A 20,427-nucleotide genomic window follows, 5' to 3' on the forward strand; every position below is an offset into this window, starting at 1 on the left:
TTCACTTGCAGTTCCTTTGCGTTTCGTTCTCACCTTCTAAAAGGCAACATTGTGGGCTGCCCCCTTACAGCCCCTATTAGGGTACTTGGCTGGGAGGGAGGGCTCTCTAGCTCTACAGTGAACCATGAAAAGGCCAAAAAAGGGAACTAGAGGGGGTGTAAGGGGAACCCTGGTGGCATCGAGTGCTCTACATTGGGCCAGGCATCGAGTGCTCTACATTGGGCCACTGATCACAAGGTTAGTAGTTCAAAGTCATCAGCCACTCTGAGGGAGAAAGAGGCTTTCTACTCCCGCAAAGAATTACAGTCTCAGAAACACACAGGGGCAGTTCTACCCTGTCCTTTGGGGTCACTATGAGTGGGCGTCAACTTGATGGCAGTGAGTTTGAGAGGAAATGCCAGGGTCCCTGGTAGCACAATGGTTACAGGGCTTGGCTGCTAAATGAGTGGTTGGTGGTTTGAACCCATCAGGCACTCCTCTGGAGAAAGACAGCAGTATGCTTGCGTCACAATTTCCAGCCTTGTAAACCCTGGTGGGTAGTTCTACTCTGTCCTCCACCACGTGCTGTGGCTGGAAGACAAGGAGGCAGAAGGGAAGCAAGGCTGGCAGACACCTCATGGCTGCAGGGTGTTGGGTCTATGCGGGGGAGGATTTATGGCATACCCTGCCTATGGCAAGCACATATACAGTACGTCCAAATATATGACACCCACGTTTTAGATCATTTTACATAATACCAGGTCAAATATACAAGCCAAGCTCGTTAATATTTCACTGAACACATTATGGCACTGCATAAGCCTTACAACTGCTCCTTCCTAAGTTGCACTGATGAAAACTGGTTTGTGATGTGATCATGCTTTTTTCCATCTTGGTAACCTCAGCACAGGATTGCGGTCCGCCTGGACTAATGAACCCACCCACTGCCATCTGGTGGATCCTCTGACTCACAGTGACTCTGTGTAGACTTTCCGAGAGTGCCTATCTCTGGGGAGCAGCTAGCCTCCTCTCCCTCCTATGGAGCAGTCCGTGGGTTCGAATGCCCCCCTTTATGGTTAGCGGCCTATCAATCTCAAGAGTCAACTTGGGAAAGATCTGACAGCGGGCGACGTAAATGGCCAAGAATAATAGAGCCTGCTCAGCGGCGCCCCCTTCCTGCGGCATCCGTGGCACGTGCCACATCTGCAATACCTTAGATGCGCCTCTAGGCCTCGGCGCTCCAGAGCAAAATCTCCCGGGCTGTAGGCTGAATGCGGTCCGAGGGGATCCCGGACAAACAGTGCTCCCATTCCGGAGGAACCACCTGGAATATCGCGGGAGCGACACGTCGCCGGCCAACACAGTTCTCAAAGACTGGGGATGTGACAAACTCGGATGCTAGCATAAAAGCTGGTCCAGCCGGGGGGCGGGGCGGGGAGTGGGCGGGAAGGAGACGGCGTGGGCGGGGCGAGTGGTGGAGCGAGTGACGTCTTCCCCGCTGTGTGCGCGTACGTGAGCGGAAGCGGAAGCAGCTCTGTTCGCCGCCTCTCCCACCGGCCCCATGAGCTGCAGCGGCTCCGGCGCGGACGCCGAGGCGGTGCCGGCCAACGCCGCCTCGGCCCCGGGCCCTGCGCCCCCGGTCTCGGCCCCGGCCGCGCTGCCTGCCAGCGCCGCCGCGGAGAACAAGGCCAGCCCCGCGGGGACCTCAGGGGGACCTGGGGCCGGAGCCGTGTCTGGGGGCACGGGCCCCGTGGCGGCGCGTGCCGGGGAGCCGGCTGAGCGGCGCGTGCCGGGTGAGGGCTGGGACGGGTGAGGGTGAGGGGGCGGGTGAGGACCGCGGGTCCGAGGCAGAGCTAGCTGGGGCCCGGAGCCTCCCCCTCGGGTCTGAGTTGGCTGGTTCCCCTCCAGCTCCGGTGACGGCGGGCGGCGCGGCGCCCCCAGAAGGGGTCATGTCTAACGGAGTTTACGTGCTGCCGAGCGCGGCCAACGGAGAAGTGAAGCCGGTGGTGTCCAGCACGCCTCTTGTGGACTTTCTGATGCAGCTGGAGGATTACACGCCTACGGTGGGCTTACCGCCCGAACAAGGCCACATGGCCTGCTGTCACTGCGACTCTCAGCCACACCTCCTGGCTTCTCATCACCCTCTCCTATTCGCTCCCCTCCTAGCTCTTGTGATTTCACCCCTGTGCATACCCCAACTGTTGGGCTTCCTGATAGCCAGGCCTGCCCTCCCCCAGCTCCCTTCCCTTCCTCCCGCTCAGTGCTGCGTGGCTTCAACTGACACTTGTCTACTTGATTTGCTAGATCCCCGACGCAGTGACTGGTTACTACCTAAATCGTGCTGGCTTTGAGGCCTCGGACCCTCGCATGTGAGTATACTGAGCAGGCTAGAGCTTTGCGTGCTTGTGTGGGGTTTGGGTGTCCAGGGCCAAGGCAGTGTTGGCCTCTGGGAGCTCGCTTTTTTTCTCATGCCAGCATTTTCTCTCTAGAATCCGCCTCATCTCCCTAGCTGCCCAGAAATTCATCTCAGATATTGCCAACGATGCCCTGCAGCACTGCAAAATGAAGGGCACAGCCTCTGGCAGCTCCCGAAGCAAGAGCAAGGTGTGAGGGGAGGCTGACCAGTTTGTAATTACTCCACAGCCTTGGAGACATTCCTTCCCCGGAAGGCCCCGTGGGGAAACAGCCCTAGGGGAAGTGTCAGACCTACTCAGGGTCACCTATCTAGGATGGAAAGCAGCGATTCTTGTACTCAGCCTGTGCTCTTCCGTCTTTTCCTCAGGACCGCAAGTACACTCTGACCATGGAGGACTTGACCCCTGCCCTCAGCGAGTATGGCATCAATGTGAAGAAGCCGCACTACTTCACCTGAGCCGCTCGACATCTATCTATGTATTTGATTGTCCTCATGTCCCCACACCAGCCTGTTTTCATAATAAACTTTATTGTGACAGGCGGGGCTGATCCCTCCCATGCCGGGAGACACCGTGTGACCAGTGGCAAAGCTTTGAGCCCAGCCCTTTGGGGGCCACAGTGGTAGGGATGGGGACAAGGGATGGGTCCCATGGCTGGGGTAGTACCATGACTGGAGGCAGGGCAGGCATCCAGAGGCCTACTGTTTTGGGGGAGATGCACTTTCCCCCAACCGTGTCCTGATACTTCTGGAGTTCAGGCAGGCATGTTCCAGCCCTACTTGTCCTGCATCTTCTCCAGAATGGGTACAATCATGTCAAACTTGGGTCGTTTAGCAGGGTCCTCGTTCATGCAAATCTTCATAAGTTTACACACGTGGGGGGAAATGCCTGGTGGGATTGTAGGCCGAAGGCCTTCCAGCGCCACCTGCCGAGAGGACAAAGAAGGTGAGCATCAGGACTTTGTCATGTGGGAGAGCCCGGGCCACTAGTTATTGCCACCTCACTACCATCCCCCAGCAAAAATGTACATATCTCTTCCCACCTTCATGCCAATCTCCATGTTGGAGAGGTCAGCAAATGGCACCTCCCGTGTCACCAGTTCCCACAGAAGCACTGCAAAACTCCACATGTCTGCCGAGCGTCTGTTCGTGTCTTCAGGCTTCTTCTGCAGAGCTGGAGGGACAGGGCTTGTCTGTTCCCACTGCCCCCGTGGCTTATTTCTGCTGCCTTCTACCAGCACCGAAACGGTTTTCCTTTACCTCCCGATACAAGGCCCACACCCACCTTCAGGGGCCACCCAGGCAGGCGCATACATGCGCCCAGGGCACTGGAAAGAGAACTTGACATCAGCCATGCTTATTCGGGCAGTCATGTCCTCATCAATCTGAAGAAGAGAATATAGGTGGGAGGAGGTGAGTCTTAGTCTAGATAGGTAAAGGAGTTCTGAGGAGTCTGGGCCAGAAGTGGGCTTGTGACCTCACCATGACACTACGGCTATTGAGTGCATGCCGTGGGATGAGGGGTTCTAATGTGTGTAAGAAGGCCATGCCCCTTGCCATGTCCAGTGCAAACTTCACAGCCTGGCTCTGGTCCACAACGAAGTCTACAAGAGGAGGTGGGAGTTAAATAAGTTCTGTGTGCCACTCCACCCCAACCAAGGGCACACACATGGCTACTCACTGGTGCCTTCATGCAGGACATTGTAGAGGGATCCGTATGGCATCCAGTGTGTGATGAGGGTGGGGTGAGGAGCAGGTGGAGACTGGCAGGCTCCTAGCACTGGGAGAACATTTGGATGCGAGAAAATCCTGGGAGGAGAGAGTGTCCCTGGCTGAGACCCAGCCCAAAAGATCTCCCTCTCAGTGCTATTCAGGGTTCCTTGGAACCAGCAGCATCAGGTTTTCCCCTACCTGAGCCGGGGACACTCCTCATTGAAGTCCCTGCTCTTCCTGGTACTCCAGTCTCGCACCTTTAGCACCTTCACAACAATGTCATTGCCCTGCCAGCGGCCCTTCCAGAGCTGAGAACAGGTGGGGGTTAGGCTTTAATAAGGCTGTTTTCCTATCTGGAGGAGCTTAAAGCAGGTGTGTAACAGGTAATTTGTGAGGATTTGGGGAGGGAGGAGCATGAAGGGCAGGGGTCACCTCTCCAGAGTGATTCTCGTTGAGCTTCGCCAAGAAGTTGAGCTGTTTGAAGTCAATGCCGGAGTGTTTGTTCAGGGTCCCATTTCCTGAGAGCGTGGGCAGGTCAGGTCCCCAGCTTCCCCCAACTCAGCTCCAGGAGCCCAGGATGATTCCATTACCACCCCTCCCACCACCAGCAGTGACTCACGGGGCCGAGTGCGGGTGGTCCCCTTCCAAAATGTGTCCTTGTATGGAATTCGGTTGAGATTCTGACCCATCTTCTCTGCTCGCTCTGGAGAAGAAAAACAATCGACCTTAGATATTGTTAATGAAGAGACAGGTGGGGAGGGGCCAGACCAGAGGGCACAAGTAGGGGAAGAGGAAAGGATGGACCTCGAAGAAGCTCTCTGAGGGGAGCCTTGGCTTTGTCCACAGGCATTTCTCCATACTTGTTACAGATGCTGACCAGGGCTCCATTAGCTACCAGGTCCTGGAATGAGAAAGCGCTTGTGATGAGGGCTCCTGCTACCCCTGTGGCAGTACCACAGATGCAGTATATACCCTGTAAGTGTCAAACACTAAGGGTGAGCTGCTTCGGAATCGTCCACTTGGGCTGAGACTTTGCTTCCCCCCTGATCCCAGGGCTTGGAACTCAAGTCCTTACCTCTGCCACCTGGTCTTGACCCCAAAAGCAGGCATAATGCAGAGGTACATTCCCGTGTTCATTCACTGCATTGATGTCAGCCTTGTACTGCAGCAGCTGGATCCCAGGGCCGGGCAGAAGACACAGTCAGTCCCACACGAAAGATGGGTATTGCAGTATAGATCAGGAAGGGGGAAGAGCACACATATGTCTCGTGTATGGTACAGTGCTTACGGTTAACATGGCTGACGGGTTCATACGTACCTTCTGAACAATATCCCGGTGTCCGTGGCTTGCTGCCAGATGCAGGGGGGTGTCATCTCCACGATTCATTACATTGATCCGTGCGCCCCGCATGATCAGCATCTCAACCACAGCAGAGCGGCCCTCCCGGCAGGCCCAGTGCAAGGGGGAGAAGCCATGATCATCCCTTTGTGGAAAGGGCAATGGTCAGTGATCTGGGGGTGGGATGGGGTAGAGGCTTTCAACTGATGGTCACTTCATATTTTTCATGGGAAACCTCACTTCTCTAGGATTTCAATTCTCATTTACGTCAACAACTTCTAAGTCTGCCCAATTCAGCTATTGCCCTTAGCTTCAAACCCAACAAGGGCTACTTCCAATAGAACAAAAGGAAACTCATTGCCATAGAGTGGATGCTGACTCATAGCAACCCTATACGAGGGCGGACTGCCCCGGTGAGTTTCAGAGACTGTTAAGTCCTTACAGGAGTAGAAAGTCCTGTCTTTATCTCGAGGGGCAGTTGGAGGTTTTGGATTGCTGACCTTGAGGATTGCAGTCCAATGCATAAGCACTGTATGCCACCACCAGGACGCTTTAAGGGGCACTTAGGTGACATTAAACCCAACACGTCTGTAAGATTCATTATTTTTACCCCCCACCCCCAAACCATCCTTTCTTCCCTGGGAAGCCCATTCTCACTAGGTGGTAACAATCTTTCTTCATCTGGTTTCTAGCTCGCTACTGGTTTGTCTGTGTTTTTCCTTTTTAAATTTTAGATTGTGAATTGGGTGAAGGCATATGGAGTAGAGCAGTTTTCCGTTCAACTCGTACACGTTTTGTTTCGTGTCGTTCACTGTGGTCCCCCACAGTGTAGCACCCACTCATCCCACTTCCTCCGTGCTTCCACCTTTCTAACACTTTGCAACTTTGTCCAGGGGCAAATGCTACCCTTTTGGTCTCATCAATTATTTGAAGGCACGTGTATGTTCCTAGTGTTACTGTTCTCCTAATGGATTTGTCTGAAAATTAAACCGTGGCCTTCAGGCCTGAAAGATGGCTAAAGGCCGTGGCATTGGGATCCCACCAGTGTACTCAAACAGTAAGCCTAGTCTTTTTTTTAATGATTTTAATTTCGGACGTACATTTTTGTTCCACTCTATCCAGGATGTTCTAATGTGATCCCCTTCAGGGCAGTAGGTAGTGCTAGCTGGGCACCACCTAATTCTTCTGGTCTCAGGATTGTAAAGATTGACATTCTCGTCGGTCGGGCTAATTGCTTCTGTGCATTGTTGAGGTTTTTCATTCTTCTTTCTCCAGTCAGGGAGAGACGGAAAGCTGCACCTTGGATGGCTGAATAGCTTTTAAAACCCCAGTCGCTGCTCACCAAAGCAGGATGTAGAACACTGTCTCTTTGGACTCTGCCATGCTAACTGACCTTTGTGTCGCCCAAGACCATGATCCTACTCCCAGGCTCTGTCTCCTGCATCAGTTTGCAAGGTCTGTCAGACCTTTTTGTTTTCTACTGCATCTTGTCCGCCCCCATACTATAGCGTTTGCCATAGTAGACTGTAAAAATCCACTACTTGGTATTAGCCGATGCTTCCAAGGGACTGAATGACAGCAGGTATTCTGTGCATGCTAAGGGCTGGGTAGGAGGGTTCTTGGAACAGGAAGACCACAATCCATGGGAGAGAGAGCCACAGTTACTCTTTGGTTCTTTACTGAACTCAAATCTAAACTTGTAATGGAATTAAGATAATGTTTTGGGAGGGCTTACTAATTAAAGGAGAAATGCATTTATGGTGCAGCAGTTAAACAATATAAAACAGGGGTGTGCCCCGCCCCCCACCCCCTTCTCCCCCCAGCAATCCTAGGCACAGAAAGAGAAGAAAATGAGAACAGCTGCTTTGAAAAGAAAAACTGTACTGGACTTTCTCTTGTCTCAAGGGCATGTATTTTATAAAGAAAAAAAATTATACAAAAAACAAAGCAATTGGGTGGGAGCTGGTCCAGCCTGACAGCCAGGGGCCATAAAAGGAAATTCCCTCCAGTCCCGGACTGCAGATCCAAGGGGCGGGGCAGGGGGCGGGGCTGAGGTCTGGGCTGAAGGCCTCCAGATGCCTTACTGCTGTGGTCACTTCCCGTGCAGGGGCTCTGGGCGGGTCTTGGAGCTGGTCAGGGATCTGGCCAACCCCTAGCCTCCTTAAATCCAGACAACAAGCCACAACTGATGAGGGTGGAGAGTGGCTTCTAAATTTACTGATCTTTCCACAGCTTGCCCTCATCTGCCAACACAGATATGCCAAAAGCTTTCCTGGAGATGGGTGTCCCCCGGAAGCAATTCCAACACCCTGCTTATCAATCATCCTTGCCTCCTAGCTATTCAATTTATGCGGAGACTAATCAGCCTCCAGCAGCAGTCAGTGGCCCCAAGACAACCGCCAGTCCAAGAGCAAAAGTATGGGCACCAAGGCTCTGTCCACTGTCACCTCAGGATCTGGACTCTACCTCAGAGATGCTGGCTGGGAACTAACCACTATTCCTCAGACCCAGTATTTATCCAGCGTGGGCCCTCAGACCCTGCACCCTCAAAGCAGCACCAAAGCCGGATTCCCTAATGCTCCCCAGACAACTTTTGGCAGCAGAGTCCTGCAGACTTAATAATGGTGTTCACTGGTTTTATCAAGCACCCTTTGAGAAATATGAAAAATAAACAAATGTACTTTGCAAAATATGAAGGATAAATTGTACACAGGACTCAGCCTTACCTCTTAAAACTTTCACATAGAAAAACTCCAAAGATTAAAAAAAAAAAGTATAACCCTTGCTCGGAAGCATCATCCCTACTGCTTTTCTTGCATCCCTGACTCAGACAATCTACTAGAACTTGATTGCATTATTTTCTCTACAGCCACACCTCTCATTCATTTTTCAACCTGCCACGAGTCGGCCACCTCAAGGGCAGGAGACAATCTACCTTTGCAGAGGCCTGTAAAGGAAAGCTCAGCACAGTGTGTCCAGTACATTCAGTACTTAAATGCATGGACCTAGGACGGTCTGCTATGCTATCTATCATTCCTCTGGAACAGCTCCCATCACGATCGTCGAGGGGAGTTACTTTGGAGCAGCCTGTACTACTGTTCCACTGAGCAGCAAGTGGGGACACTACTGCTGACCAAGCCCCTTTCATTGAAACCTCCTTTTCTGGAAGTTTCACCAACACACTTTACTCTTTCTCCTTTGACCCTGGGGGGTTGTTCCTTTCCGGTTTCAAGCTTCTCATCCCAGGCCCTTTGGTTTTCTATTCAGAACTCTCTTCTTCCTTCACACAAGTCTTCAAGTGTCATCTATATGCTAGTATCTCCCAAATCTGTGCCTCTAAGCCTCTCTCCCAAACCAGGAATCTGCATAACCAATGACCTGCTGAATTGTTATCATGCCCATCTTTCCAAGTGTCCAAGCCCAAATGCGCCTCATCATATTTGACCTTTTTCATTTCCCACAGCTGGACCCACCAAGTCTTCACCCTAAATATTTTTGGAATTCGGTCACTTTTCTTTTTCAACTGTTCCTATTCTAGTCTTAAGCCAGCACTGCTTCTGGAATAGCTTCCAGAAATCCATCTTGTCAGCGCTTCATAAAGTAGCCAAATGATACTTGGCAAGCGGTTAGTCTCGTCTTATCACTTCAAGTGTTTGCTGTTAGAATAAAGACCTGATGGCCTAAACATCCATGCTTGAGCTGCCTGACCCCTGCAGACCTCTCCCCCTTATCTCCTGTCATTCTCTACTTGCACCCAAAACTGCAGCCCACAGAAAAAGCATTTGGTTCTCCAGCCACATGGAATCCCAAACAATCTCTTGGGACTCTCCACTTTGTGTCTAGCCTCACAATCTTTGCCCATGCAGTTCACTGGGTCTGGAAAGGTCCCAGCAGCTTCTACCGGTAAAACTCGTTCAACACTGCAGATCCTGTGCCTCCAGTGGATGTACTTAACACGCATCACACTAGACGGCAAACCAGCCACCCCACCAGACATGACGACCCCACGTCCCCAAGAGAGGCAGGAATCTGGCTTTCTCCCTACCAGCTGCCTCAGCTCACCCCTGGTTGAGGTCGTTCTCGGTGTTGTCCAACCACAGGCGCACGGCAACCGCGTTGCCTTCCCGGCACTGAGTGAATATGTCGTCCATCGCAGTGTCCCGGCGCAGAGTCCCCTAGATTGGGTAAGCCTGGGGACTGTGGAGGGAACCCCAATATTTGCCCCCTACAAGAGGTAAGTGTTCCTGTTGGGAGCGGGTGTCTGGGCGCGGCGTCAGGGACGCCTGGGGTCGGGAAAGGAAGTTTGGGGAGCGGGGCGATCCCTGACTGCCCCCCGGGGGTGGGGAAAGGCGTGTGCAGTAGGGTTAGGGAACAGGCGGTGTTGTCTCCCGGAGGGATAACGTCGGGCAGGCACGGAGACCCCACGCGTGATTAGAGCTGGGCTGGGGGGCAGGAGTTAGAGAGGGACGGGCACCGTACACCCTGCAGGAGGGGATCCCCGGTGTGACCCCCGTTCCCGCCTCGGAATTCGGGCGGAGTGGGTGAGCTGGCAGGGCCTGGGTCTTGGGGAGGGGCGCGGGTGGACGTGTACTTACCGGGACTCGGGCTCGAGGCGCCTTCTCCGGGGAACTCCCGTCCGGCCGCGCCCGCCACCCGGCCCCGCCCCGGCCCAGGCTGTAGCGGGCCCGCGCCGGCAGCCCGCCCTCCCTGGCCCTTCTAGGCCTCGCTGTCGAAACTCGGTGGTTTCCGGAGCCGCGCCCGCCGCTCTAGCTGCCGCTAGCTTTCACTCTCTGGTTTCCGGCTCTTGGCCGCCTGGTGGATGCTGCGTCTCTCGGAGGCGCTGTCACACGTGGAGGGACGCGGGACCCCGGGGTTCCGCCCTCGCGGCCCGCATGTTCGAGGAGCCGGAGTGGGCCGAGGAGGCCCCTGTAGTCGCGGCCCTCGGACACGGACCCTCCCGGCCCGCGGCCGCCTCGCAAACCAAGGTGAGCGACCACTCAGGGACACTGGGAGCCGTCTCGGGCCTCGAAACGGACCGCTGGGGAAATCCCAGCGCCTGGGCGCGCCAGGTGTGTACTGGGTGGATAGGTGGGGCACCTGCCGCACCTCTGGAGGGGGTGGGTGAATATCTGGACACTTTTCAGAGAAAATAACACTGTAGCTGAGAGACGGCTACATATGAATGAGGAAAGTTGAAGCGAAGAGAAAAGCTCGTGTAAAGATGGCCCTAGACTAGAGCGCGTGACCTTTCCAACCCCAAATAAACACTGCCGGTTCACAGCGATCCCACTGGGACCACCTGCTCAACTCACCGCCATCTTTAGCGACCTTATAGGTCCCGGTCGAATGGCCTCCTTGGTTTCCTAGGCTGAGCAGAATGCCATACTTTCCTTCACAAAACAGCAGATGAATTCCAACTGTTGACCTTGGCCCAATGGGTCACTCACTAGCCACCAAGGCCCCTTGTGTATGATCTGTTAAAGAAAACCGAGCTGACTGCCCTGGAGGTCAATCTGACTCATAGCGACCCCATAGGGTTCCCCAAAACGTTGCCTGTGGTTGGAGCCCAGAGAGTGAGAAAAGGTAGTTGAAGCTGGAGAGGTAAACGTTTTGTATATCTCAAGGGCACAAGAGAAGCCAACGAAGTGTGCCTCGTGGGTGATCTGTTCAGATTTGCTTTCTGTCTGGAAAGACAGTTGCTGACAATGTGGAGAGCGGATTGTAGAGAGTGGCAGTGCTGGCAGCAAAGGGTTCTGAATATGACCATTCAACGAGGATTTGCAAGATGAATGCTGGGTCTCAGACCACCCAGCAGGACGTCACCTCTCCTGCTGTAGGCCTCCACCTTGGAGCCTTTGCAATGTGGAGCTGGTGTACTTACTTCCTCACATTCCGCCTTCCCATGCCCTTCATTGTATGCACAACATGGACTTTGCCCATCTGACAGCTCCTCCTTTATTCCCTCAACTCTGCCACGACCTGGACCACCGTTCTTCTGCCTGGCCACTTGGAACACCCTCCTCACTCAATTTTCTGCCGGTAGTGTCTCTTCAGTTTGTTCTTGACACTGCAGCCAGAGACTCCTTTCATGCACACACCGATCCTGTGCTCAGAAACTTTCTGTGAATCTCTGTTGTAGAGCAGCAGCATCACCCGCGGAGAGCAAAAGTCGTCACCTTAGCACATTCCCCTGGGGGGGTGGGCGGGCGGGCGGGGGAGACACATCCATGATCTCATGTGCACATTGAAGAAATGGGAGTGGGTGGTTTCTATGCCATCCACCCCCAAAGGTTGGGATTGGGACATGATTATCCTCCAGAGTCTGGCAGGCTTCCTAAGCCAGCTTACTTGGCTAGGAAGAATCCAGGTATCTCTGCCAGTGTCTGAATCAAGCCTCTATCTCGCCCTCCTTGCCCTTCAGAACTGGTCCATCTCTCTTACCCTGCCCCCATCCTTTTTTTACCCCCCAGGGCTCTAAGCACAGCCAGCTCTTGGCCACCTTACGGGCCCTGGAGGCTGCATCTCTTCCTAAGCAACTCCCCAGCCTACCTGGCAGTGACTCGGAGGAGGAGATAGCACAGAAGAAAAAGCACCCAAAAAAGGCCTCATTTGCTAGTGCCTCTGCTGAAGTAGGGGGTAAACGGAAGGGATGCCAGAAACAGGCTCCAACTGAGAGTGACTTTGAGGATGAGGAAGTGGAAAGAAAGAAGAAAAGCTGCAAGAAAAGGGCCCTTCTTGACAGGGACTCTGTTGAAGAGGAGACAAGAAAGAGGAAGTGCCAGAAACCAGCCCCTTCAAACAGAGCCCAGCACATAGACAATGTGGAGCAAACAGGTACTGTTGGCTATGTACGTATATTTGTGGGGAGGTCAAGGGAGACTCGCTTATCCTACATAGGGCAGAGGCTACCTGCCACCATTGGGACTATCCTACGTAAGACAAAGGCTACTTGCCACCATTGGGACTAGCCTTAGACCATGAAAGTACTTTCAGAGGCCTCAGTCAAGGTGGTTATACAACACGAACAGTGTAATCACTACCACTGAATTGCACAGGTAGAAAATGTTGAATTGGTGAATTTTTTGCTCTAATTAAAATAATAAGAGACAGGACCGATAAATGGCTTGCTAAGTGTTCTCTGCAAGATCTTGCCCCCAATACACCATCCCTTCCCCCTACCTGCAGGCCCCAAAGCACAGAAAGAGCATGTTACAAATGACCCGCACAAGTCAAGCACTGAGGCTACTTCTCAGCCACCTCATAGCTTGAGCCGCAAGCAGTGGCGAAACCGGCAGAAGAACAAGCGGCGACACAAGAACAAGTTTCGGCCTCTGCTGCCACAGGGCCAGGCTCCAGGCATGGCCCCTTCGGAAGAGGCAGAAGTGCCTCCTGCTCCCAGGCCAGACAGCCATGAGGCCCGGGCGGGAGCGCTGCGAGCCCGCATGGCAGAGCGGTTGGATGGCGCCCGATTTCGCTACCTCAATGAGCAGCTGTACTCAGGGCCGAGCAGCGCTGCCCAGCGCCTGTTCCAAGAAGACCCAGAGGCCTTTCACCTCTACCACCGGGGCTTCCAGAACCAAGTCAAGAAGTGGCCACTGCATCCTGTGGACCGAATCATCAAGGATCTGCGCCAGCGGTGAGTGGGGGGGTGGAGTAGGTGGGTGGGGGCACTGTGAGAAGTAACGTGGGTCAGCCATGGACCCACTCACCAGGCCAGTGCATGACCCTTTGCTCCCACACCCAGGCCTCCATCCCTGGTGGTGGCGGACTTCGGCTGCGGGGACTGCCGCTTGGCTTCAAGTATCCGGAACCCTGTGCACTGCTTTGACTTGGCTCCTCTGGACCCCAGGGTCACCGTGTGCGACATGGCCCAGGTAACCACCTCTGTGAATCTGGTCTTTGCTCTAGCCCAGGTGCTTATCTCTTTGAAGCCCTTGCTTTCCTTTTTCTGCTGCCCTCCGAGGTGCCCAACTGTGGCGCTCAGTGCTGGCGTCATACAAGGCCTTCCCTCCACAGGTGCCGCTGGAGGATGAGTCTGTCGATGTGGCTGTGTTCTGCCTGTCACTGATGGGAACCAATATTAGGGACTTCCTGGAAGAGGCAAACCGAGTGCTGAAGCCAGGGTAGGAGCCCCCTAGACACTGGCACATGTGTGTGTGTGTGCATGTGTGCATGCGCACCCTCGTGCACAAGAGCTCTTGAATTTGTACAGAACTTTCCCCATCCTTCCCAGGGGTCTCCTGAAGGTGGCTGAGGTCAGCAGCCGCTTTGAAGATGTCCGAGCCTTTCTGGCGGCTGTGTCCAAGTTGGGCTTCAAGGTCAACTCCAAGGTGAGGGCTCCAGGAAGTCTTAACCTGTACTTTTGCATTATGTGTGGTCCTTGTTGGAGGCTTGGTCTGCAGGATGGAGGCCATGAGCACAGGCACAAGCACTTGATCTGAAGGCACAGCATGGGAGGGAGGAGCCCTGAAGCTTCTGAACAGGGCCAGGAAATGGAGGGGAAGGATGGTAAGCAACTAGGATGAGCTCACCAGGTCTTCTCTTCCCCCTAGGACATAACCAACAGCCACTTCTTCCTGTTTGACTTCCAAAAGACTGGACCCCCTCGGGTGGGAACCCAAACTGAACTCTCAGGCCTGAAGCTTCAGCCATGTCTCTACAAGCGCAGGTGACCCCTGGACCACCTTGAAAGGGAGGCAGGCTTCGGACTGATAGCTCAGAACCTTGAAAACTATAGCCAATGATGCTGTGAGCCAGGCCCTGGGTCTACCCTGCCCCCAGGTCAAGAACAAAGGCCCTTGCCCAGCTCCTGGTTTCATGGAGGCTTCCTTGGTTGAAAGAAGCAGAAAGTCAAACTGGGTAAAGACTAAGGGGCTTACTCTGAGAATACAGGGAAGTCGAGGAATCATGGATCTCCTTAAATTTTGCGGAAACTAGAGCTTTGGGATTCAGGGCTACTCTGAATGTAGGGTCTCTCCCGAGCCACCTGGCTATCTGTCTTGCTGTCTTCCTTCATTCTGTACCCCTCCGATCTCTCCGCAGACCAGCTCCTCTGGCACGCACGGGTTCTCTTCCTTCAGCTTCAGTCCGCCAGGTCTTCACGGCTGTAGACAGGCAGGTGTTGCTTCTGAAGCTCCTGGCAGCCCACCAACGTCCTGGCTCAACATGCCAGCCTGGGCTCCTGGATGATGCGACACTCTCCACAGCGGAGTGGTTGGTCACAGCCGCCTGACTTTTCCCTGCACTGTGCACTTCAAGCTGTTCGTATCCAAGTCAACCACTCCTAGCGCCGAGTTTCCTGAGAGTGTGCATAACCGAGTACAGATGTCGGAGCCAAGTAGACCTGGGTTTGAATCCCCACTTGCTACTTAGAGCTAGGAGTCCCTTAATCTCAGATGCTTCCGTGCCAGATGCTTCGTTGGAAAGTGGTGAAGACTCTTGTTTATGGGTTGGTGTGGGCTCACTGAGAGAATCTGTGGCCCTGGCTAGAGGCATGGGAGGGGTTCAATAAACCCTAACTGTGCCTATCATATGTTGTAATCCTTATTGTTCTTCAAGGGCTGTCTACTCCGGAGTGGAGGTGGAGGTAAGAATGGATTTGCTGGCTGAGGAAGACTCCAGAAGAGGTCGGGGACAGGCCTCTTCCATAGGTTCCTTTCATAAGCTTCAGCAAGTTCATGGAGAAATCCCATTATCTTTCTGTTCCATTTTCCATGAACTTTGTGTTTATAGACTTGTGATGGATTCTGAACTGTCCTTGGAGGGGAGGTGGCTGATGGAGGAACTGGGTCTCAGTTAATAAATTGCTGGGTGATGCCATGTGTGAGTCGAGGACATTGGGGTGTTCATTGGCCAAAAGGGTATGTCCATTTCTTCTCAGGACGACACATCCCGGGCAAGCTGTGGGCAAGGAAAGCTAGTGCTCAGAGTAAGAGGAGTGGGATGATATACCCCCAGGCCTCCCCCAGAGTAAGTACATCTGCCATGGGGTAAAGACGCAACCTTTCATCCACAAAAATAAGAACTGAGTGGCCACTGGAAGGATAGAGCCAGCAGACGCCTCCAGTTAAGGGACAGCAGATTTTAGGACAGACTAGGCTAGAAGGCAAAGCTGGGGACTGGACTGTGAACCATTCGGCAGACAATGCACTTTGCCTTTCCGTATACTGTTTGCTGAAATACAGTCGATTCTCATTCACAGTCGTTGTGTTCAGTAAAGTCTCTGTGAACACTGAATTTCTGAAAGGTGATGCCTTGCTCCTAGAGGAAATACAGGGTTAGGTTCCGACTAACTTCTAGTCACGTTTCATATGAAACAGCTTTGTTAGTATGCAGGTTTCTATTTAAAGGTACCGTATAATATTCTGTTTTTAAAATAAATTTCAGACCATCTGGAGTTTTGTCTGCTGTTACTTTCTCTAACATGTGAGCATGTTTCATACCATACGTACACACACACACACACACACACACACACACACACACGCATACATATGAGGGACTTCAAAAACGTCCATAGAAAATGGAGTTAGAAGATAAGACGGGAAAAAAGCCCTATATTTTGGAAGCTAAACTCCATCAATGTCAAAACACTTCTAAGTGGTGATACTAGTCCAATCCTTAATGAATCAGGAGTTGGACCTTTTTGATCCTGTCTTTTTTTTTTACTTTATTAACAGAGAAAAATGGGTGCCCTTGAAAGATTTTTTCTAAGATTATCAAATGAGTCTGATATAGTTAAGGCAGGGCTATAGAAGGATGCCTAGTGACAGCCCATTGAAATTCTTGCAAAATTGCCCTTGTTCGGTGAAAGAGAAGCAGGAGCAGCTTGTGGGGGAGAAGGACTCTAGTGAAATTTCCCCAGGTATTTTTTTACTAAAGTATTGGCTGACTTTCTCTAAATTCTCAGATATTGTTATTCTTTGGCAGTATTCTCAGACAGTAAATAAAGTGCCTTGAGCATCCCCTGGCCCATGACCTTTGCTCTGAGTTGGTCCACTTCTGTTTTCCTGGACCACTCCTGCCTCTTGGTAGCCATTACTTGGATCGTGCTTGGTGTTTAGGATTGTACTGGTAAGGCCATATTTCCTGTTATAATTCATCCAAGAAGCACTCCAGGATCTAGATCCATCCCACTGTACAAAACTTTCATTGGAATGTTCTACTCTTGTCTACCGCTGATCTGGTTGGTACCCATCCAGAAGAAAGTTTGTTTTAATTATTCAATCCGAATTGTTGAACCAATTGAAATATCTATGATGACCATTGTTTCTGCTGTTACCTGTCAATCCTTTTCAACTAGGCGACAACAGAATTAATTGTTCCTTCATTGATGAGGATGGTCTGCCACTATGAGCCTCACCTACAGAATCTTCTTAACCCTTCCTAAAATGAGTTATCCATCTGTAAACTGCTGCTTTCTCTGGGGCATTGTCTCCGTGAATGTTTCATGAAGCATCAAAAATTTCACCATTCTTCCACTGAAACGTCATCATAAATTTGATGTTTGTTCTTCAATTTTAGCAGAATACATGTTGCTCTGATAGGTGTTATTTTCCTTTCAAACTGATGTCTTTTTTTTTTTTTAATCATTTCATTGGGGGCTCGTACAGTTCTTTTCACAATACATACATGTAGCCATTGTGTCAAGCACATTTGTACATTTGTTGCCATCATTTTCAAAACATTTTCTACTTAAGCCCCTGGCATCTGCTTCTCATTTTTCTCCTCTGCCACCCTTCCTCCCTCACGCACCCTTGATAATTTATAAATTAATTTGTCATGTCTTACACTGATCGATGTCTCCCTTCACCCACTTTTCTGTTTGTTCCCCAGGGAGGGGGTCATATGTAGATCCTTGTGATTGGTTCCTTTCCCCCTCATCTTCCCCTTGCCCTTCTCATATTGCTACTCTCATTATTAGTCCCGAGGGGTTTATCTGCCCTGGAGTCCCTGTTTCCAGCTCTTATCTGTAGCAGTGTACATGCCATGGTCTAGCTGAATTTGTAAGGTAGAATTGGGGTCATGATAGTGGGGGGGAGGAAGCATTAAAGAATGAGAGGAAAGTTGCATGTTTCCTTGGTGCTACACTGCACCCTGACTGGCTCGTTTCTTCCTTGACCCTTCTGTAAGGGGATGTCCAATTGTCTCCAGCTGGATGGACTTTGGGTCTGTACTCCAAACTGATGCCTTATCCTTAGTGCTTCAAACAAGATCCTATTCAGACACATTATAACAAGTGAGTAAGAGTTTATTTTGGTGGAAAAATTTGAAATCCATAGGTAGCTTTTTCATTATATGCCTTTTCCATGAACTTTTTGAAGCTCCTTCATATTGTCATTTCATGTACGTTAACTTTTCAGCTAATAGCACTGTAACTTCGCCTGAACAAGGTTTATCTAACACATATGGCATGGCACAGCCTAGTTGTGTTTAGGACACTAGTGAACACACCCACACGGTACTTCGGAGCTATTTTAATCAGTGAAATCAACAAAGAGCACAAAACTGCCAAACACATGCCACTAAATAGATCACAAGAAGATAATGTGTTCACAGTATGAGCTGAAACAAGAAGGCAGAGGGTAGTCTGGGTAGACTGGAGAAACATGGGGACTCATGTGAATAGAGAAGAGCTTTATATACAAGAGCAATTGAACATTGAGAAAACGTCCCAGCCCAGTCCAGATCAAGTCCATAAGTCTGATATTAGCCCATATGTCCGACACCAATCTATAAAGTCCTCTTCAGATTCATAAAACACATGCAATGATGCTGAATGCAGGACGATCACAGGCCAATGGGTGGGAAGTCTTGTAGATCCAGTGGCACTGTAAGCATCTCAGTACTGGCAAGGGTGTCCACATGGCTTCTCTAGGTCTAGGGTTCTGGCTGCATCAGGGTAGGTCCATGTGGCTTCTCAGGGATATCTCACAGGGAGTGAGCAGAGGGCGAGGGTGTCTCCCACCTCCAAGGAGGAAATACAGTACTACCCAGAATTCGCAGGAGAAGGCCATGTGAACACAGAGGCCTCATTGGTTATATCTTGATTGACAGGCCAGACTCCACCCCTTCACTCGTAATCCTCTAAAATTGACACTAGATTATGTAACTACCACACCTTGTCAGTCTCAACTGAGAACATGTGCGATTGAGCCACTCAAATGTTTTTTTTAGTCAATGCATGGTTGCAAATTACCTTGAAAGGGCCATGAGTACTGATGTGGGGGTTCGAAATTGTGTGGTTAAAGTAAGGAATCATAGCACAATGGTGAAGCACTCAGCTGCTAATCACAGGTCAGCTTTCACCCCAGCAGGCACTCTGGAAGAAAATACCTGGTGATCTGTTCCCCTGCAGATCTCAGCCTCGGAAGCTATGGAGGTCACTGTGGGTTGGAATTGACTCAACGGCACCTGACAACAGGCAGTCTCACAAATAGGGACTTCGTGAACGATGTACCTACCTGGGCAGAACTTTATTCACCCTTTCTAACAGCCTAATGGTTTGTTACTTCCTCATTTTCAAAGCAGAATTCGTTTTTCATCAGAACTCCCAAAGCACTATGGGCAGAGTGCTCCTGCAGCATTTAATACTGGCTTGTGTTTGCTTTAGGTATCAGACTGTGAGGTGCTTGGGCCTTATTTATCGTATTCCCAGAGCTCAGGCACTTGCTCACCTAAGCGGTGATAAGGGATGCCTGGGTCCGATTGATATTGATGAGAGCAGAGGTGTTACAGCAGCGGTTCTCAACCTGACAGTCAAGACCCCTTTGGGGTTCGAATGACCCTTTCACAGGGGTTGCCCAATTCATAACAGTAGCAAAATGAGTTATGAAGTAACAATACAAATAATTTGATGGTTGGGGGTCACCACAACATGAGGAACTGTATTAAAGGGTCACAGCACTAGGACGGTTGAAAACCACTGTGTTACAGGAACCTAGAACAAGGTGAGGGCACTGTTGACCAGTGGCGATGGAAGGCATTGAGGTTGACAGGAGAATATTCGTTGGTGGAACTGGTTGGGTATTGGAAGGTGATGAAAGGGAAAGGAGTCTGGGGTAAGTTTCCGATTTCTGGCGTGAGCAATTGGGTGAGCTGGTGATGCCACTGACAGCAAGAAAACGTAGATGCTGTTGCAGGTGCACACTGGAAAGTAAACATCCAAGTCATAGGAGAGGTTTGTGGTAGGAATTGGGAAGTGATCAGCTAGTGATGGCAATTAAAGTCATAGGAGTGGATGAGCTATCCAGAGTAAGATGACGAGTCGACACAGTGGCTGAGAATATAACTCCAAGTAGCATTTAGTGCATAAGTAATGGAAAATTCATGTGTAAAAGTAGAGGAAGATTAGAAGGTGGGTCAGAGATAGAGGAAGATTTTTTAAAAAAACATTTTATTAGGGGCTCATACAACTGTTATCGCAATCCATACACACATCAATTATGTAAAGCGCATTTGTACATCATTCTCAAAAAATTTTCTTTCCACTTAAACCCCTGGCATTAGGTCCTCATTTTCCCCTTCCTCCCCGCTCCCCCCTCCCTCATGAGCCCTTGATAGTTTATAAATTGTTATTTTTTCATATCTTGCCCTGTCTGACGTCTCCCTTCACCCACTTTTCGGTTGTCTGTCTCCCAGGGAGGAGGTCACATATAGTTCCTTGTAATCGGTTCCCTCTTTCCTACCCACTCTCCCTTTACCCTCCCTGTTTCGCCACTCACACCACTGGTCCTGTAGGGCTCATCCGCCCTGGATTCCCTGGATTTTCAGTTCCTATCTGTACCAGTGTACATCCTCTGGTCTAGCCAGACTTGCAAGGTCGAATTCGAGTCATGGTAATGGGAGCGGGGAGGAAACATTTAGGAACTAGAGGAAAGTTGTATTTGTCATCGTTGTTACATCGCATCCTGACTGGCTCATCTCCTCCCCGAGACCCCTCTGCAAGGGGATCTCCAATGGCCTACTAATGGGCTTTGAGTCT

The 20,427-nt window shown here is 51.2% G+C and overlaps 3 protein-coding genes across 7 annotated transcripts; 2 read left to right on the plus strand and 1 right to left on the minus strand.

Annotated features, from left to right (window-relative positions):
• Positions 1 to 1,540: 1,540 nt before the first annotated feature.
• On the plus strand, positions 1,541 to 2,932 carry TAF10 (TATA-box binding protein associated factor 10). Its single transcript, XM_004717067.3, has 5 exons — positions 1,541 to 1,772; positions 1,888 to 2,042; positions 2,284 to 2,348; positions 2,469 to 2,583; positions 2,762 to 2,932. Exons 1-5 carry the CDS (start codon positions 1,541 to 1,543, stop codon positions 2,849 to 2,851), a joined length of 657 nt encoding a protein of 218 aa, XP_004717124.1. The 3' UTR covers positions 2,852 to 2,932.
• On the minus strand, positions 2,904 to 10,113 carry ILK (integrin linked kinase). Of its 3 annotated transcripts, none has more exons than XM_004717068.4 (13): positions 10,040 to 10,113; positions 9,507 to 9,641; positions 5,424 to 5,589; positions 5,181 to 5,276; positions 4,910 to 5,006; positions 4,725 to 4,808; positions 4,538 to 4,623; positions 4,304 to 4,413; positions 4,074 to 4,201; positions 3,875 to 3,996; positions 3,678 to 3,777; positions 3,436 to 3,566; positions 2,904 to 3,318 (listed from the first exon to the last, which is right to left on the minus strand). In XM_004717068.4, the coding sequence occupies exons 2-13, from the start codon at positions 9,593 to 9,595 to the stop codon at positions 3,169 to 3,171; spliced, it is 1,359 nt and encodes a 452-aa protein (XP_004717125.1). In that variant the 5' UTR covers positions 9,596 to 9,641; positions 10,040 to 10,113; the 3' UTR covers positions 2,904 to 3,168. The 3 variants fall into 3 exon arrangements, with proteins under 3 accessions (XP_004717125.1, XP_045146483.1, XP_004717127.1); XM_045290548.1 differs by having other exon boundaries at positions 9,507 to 9,619; positions 10,040 to 10,058; XM_004717070.4 differs by lacking the exons at positions 4,538 to 4,623; positions 4,910 to 5,006; positions 10,040 to 10,113 and having other exon boundaries at positions 9,507 to 9,993.
• Positions 10,114 to 10,245: 132 nt separating this feature from the next.
• Positions 10,246 to 14,974, plus strand: RRP8 (ribosomal RNA processing 8). 3 transcript variants are annotated; one of them, XM_045290539.1, is made up of 8 exons: positions 10,246 to 10,429; positions 11,915 to 12,278; positions 12,630 to 13,080; positions 13,189 to 13,318; positions 13,461 to 13,567; positions 13,678 to 13,774; positions 13,997 to 14,112; positions 14,487 to 14,974. In XM_045290539.1, exons 1-8 carry the CDS (start codon positions 10,337 to 10,339, stop codon positions 14,674 to 14,676), a joined length of 1,548 nt encoding a protein of 515 aa, XP_045146474.1. In that variant the 5' UTR covers positions 10,246 to 10,336; the 3' UTR covers positions 14,677 to 14,974. The 3 variants fall into 3 exon arrangements, with proteins under 3 accessions (XP_045146474.1, XP_045146475.1, XP_004717123.1); XM_045290540.1 differs by lacking the exon at positions 13,997 to 14,112; XM_004717066.2 differs by having other exon boundaries at positions 13,997 to 14,574.
• The last annotated feature ends 5,453 nt before the right edge of the window (positions 14,975 to 20,427 follow it).

This window comes from Echinops telfairi, unplaced genomic scaffold (genome assembly GCF_000313985.2).
Source record: "Echinops telfairi isolate 266 unplaced genomic scaffold, ASM31398v2 ScPeMD7_41;HRSCAF=154, whole genome shotgun sequence".
NCBI lineage: Eukaryota > Metazoa > Chordata > Mammalia > Afrosoricida > Tenrecidae > Echinops > Echinops telfairi.

Excerpts from the sequence above, each read along its gene's own strand:
- TAF10 (XM_004717067.3), top strand. The coding sequence starts at position 1,541 with ATGAGCTGCAGCGGCTCCGGCGCGGACGCCGAGGCGGTGCCGGCCAAC. Across the intron at positions 2,349-2,468 it reads GAGGCCTCGGACCCTCGCAT|AATCCGCCTCATCTCCCTAG; the intron begins GTGAGTATACTG and ends TTTTCTCTCTAG. Across the intron at positions 2,584-2,761 it reads GCTCCCGAAGCAAGAGCAAG|GACCGCAAGTACACTCTGAC; the intron begins GTGTGAGGGGAG and ends TCTTTTCCTCAG.
- ILK (XM_004717068.4), bottom strand. The coding sequence starts at position 9,595 with ATGGACGACATATTCACTCAGTGCCGGGAAGGCAACGCGGTTGCCGTG. Across the intron at positions 5,590-9,506 it reads GAGAACGACCTCAACCAGGG|GGATGATCATGGCTTCTCCC; the intron begins GTGAGCTGAGGC and ends CTTTCCACAAAG. Across the intron at positions 4,809-4,909 it reads CCTCAGAGAGCTTCTTCGAG|AGCGAGCAGAGAAGATGGGT; the intron begins GTCCATCCTTTC and ends TTTCTTCTCCAG.
- RRP8 (XM_045290539.1), top strand. The coding sequence starts at position 10,337 with ATGTTCGAGGAGCCGGAGTGGGCCGAGGAGGCCCCTGTAGTCGCGGCC. Across the intron at positions 12,279-12,629 it reads AGACAATGTGGAGCAAACAG|GCCCCAAAGCACAGAAAGAG; the intron begins GTACTGTTGGCT and ends CCCTACCTGCAG. Across the intron at positions 13,319-13,460 it reads CCGTGTGCGACATGGCCCAG|GTGCCGCTGGAGGATGAGTC; the intron begins GTAACCACCTCT and ends TTCCCTCCACAG.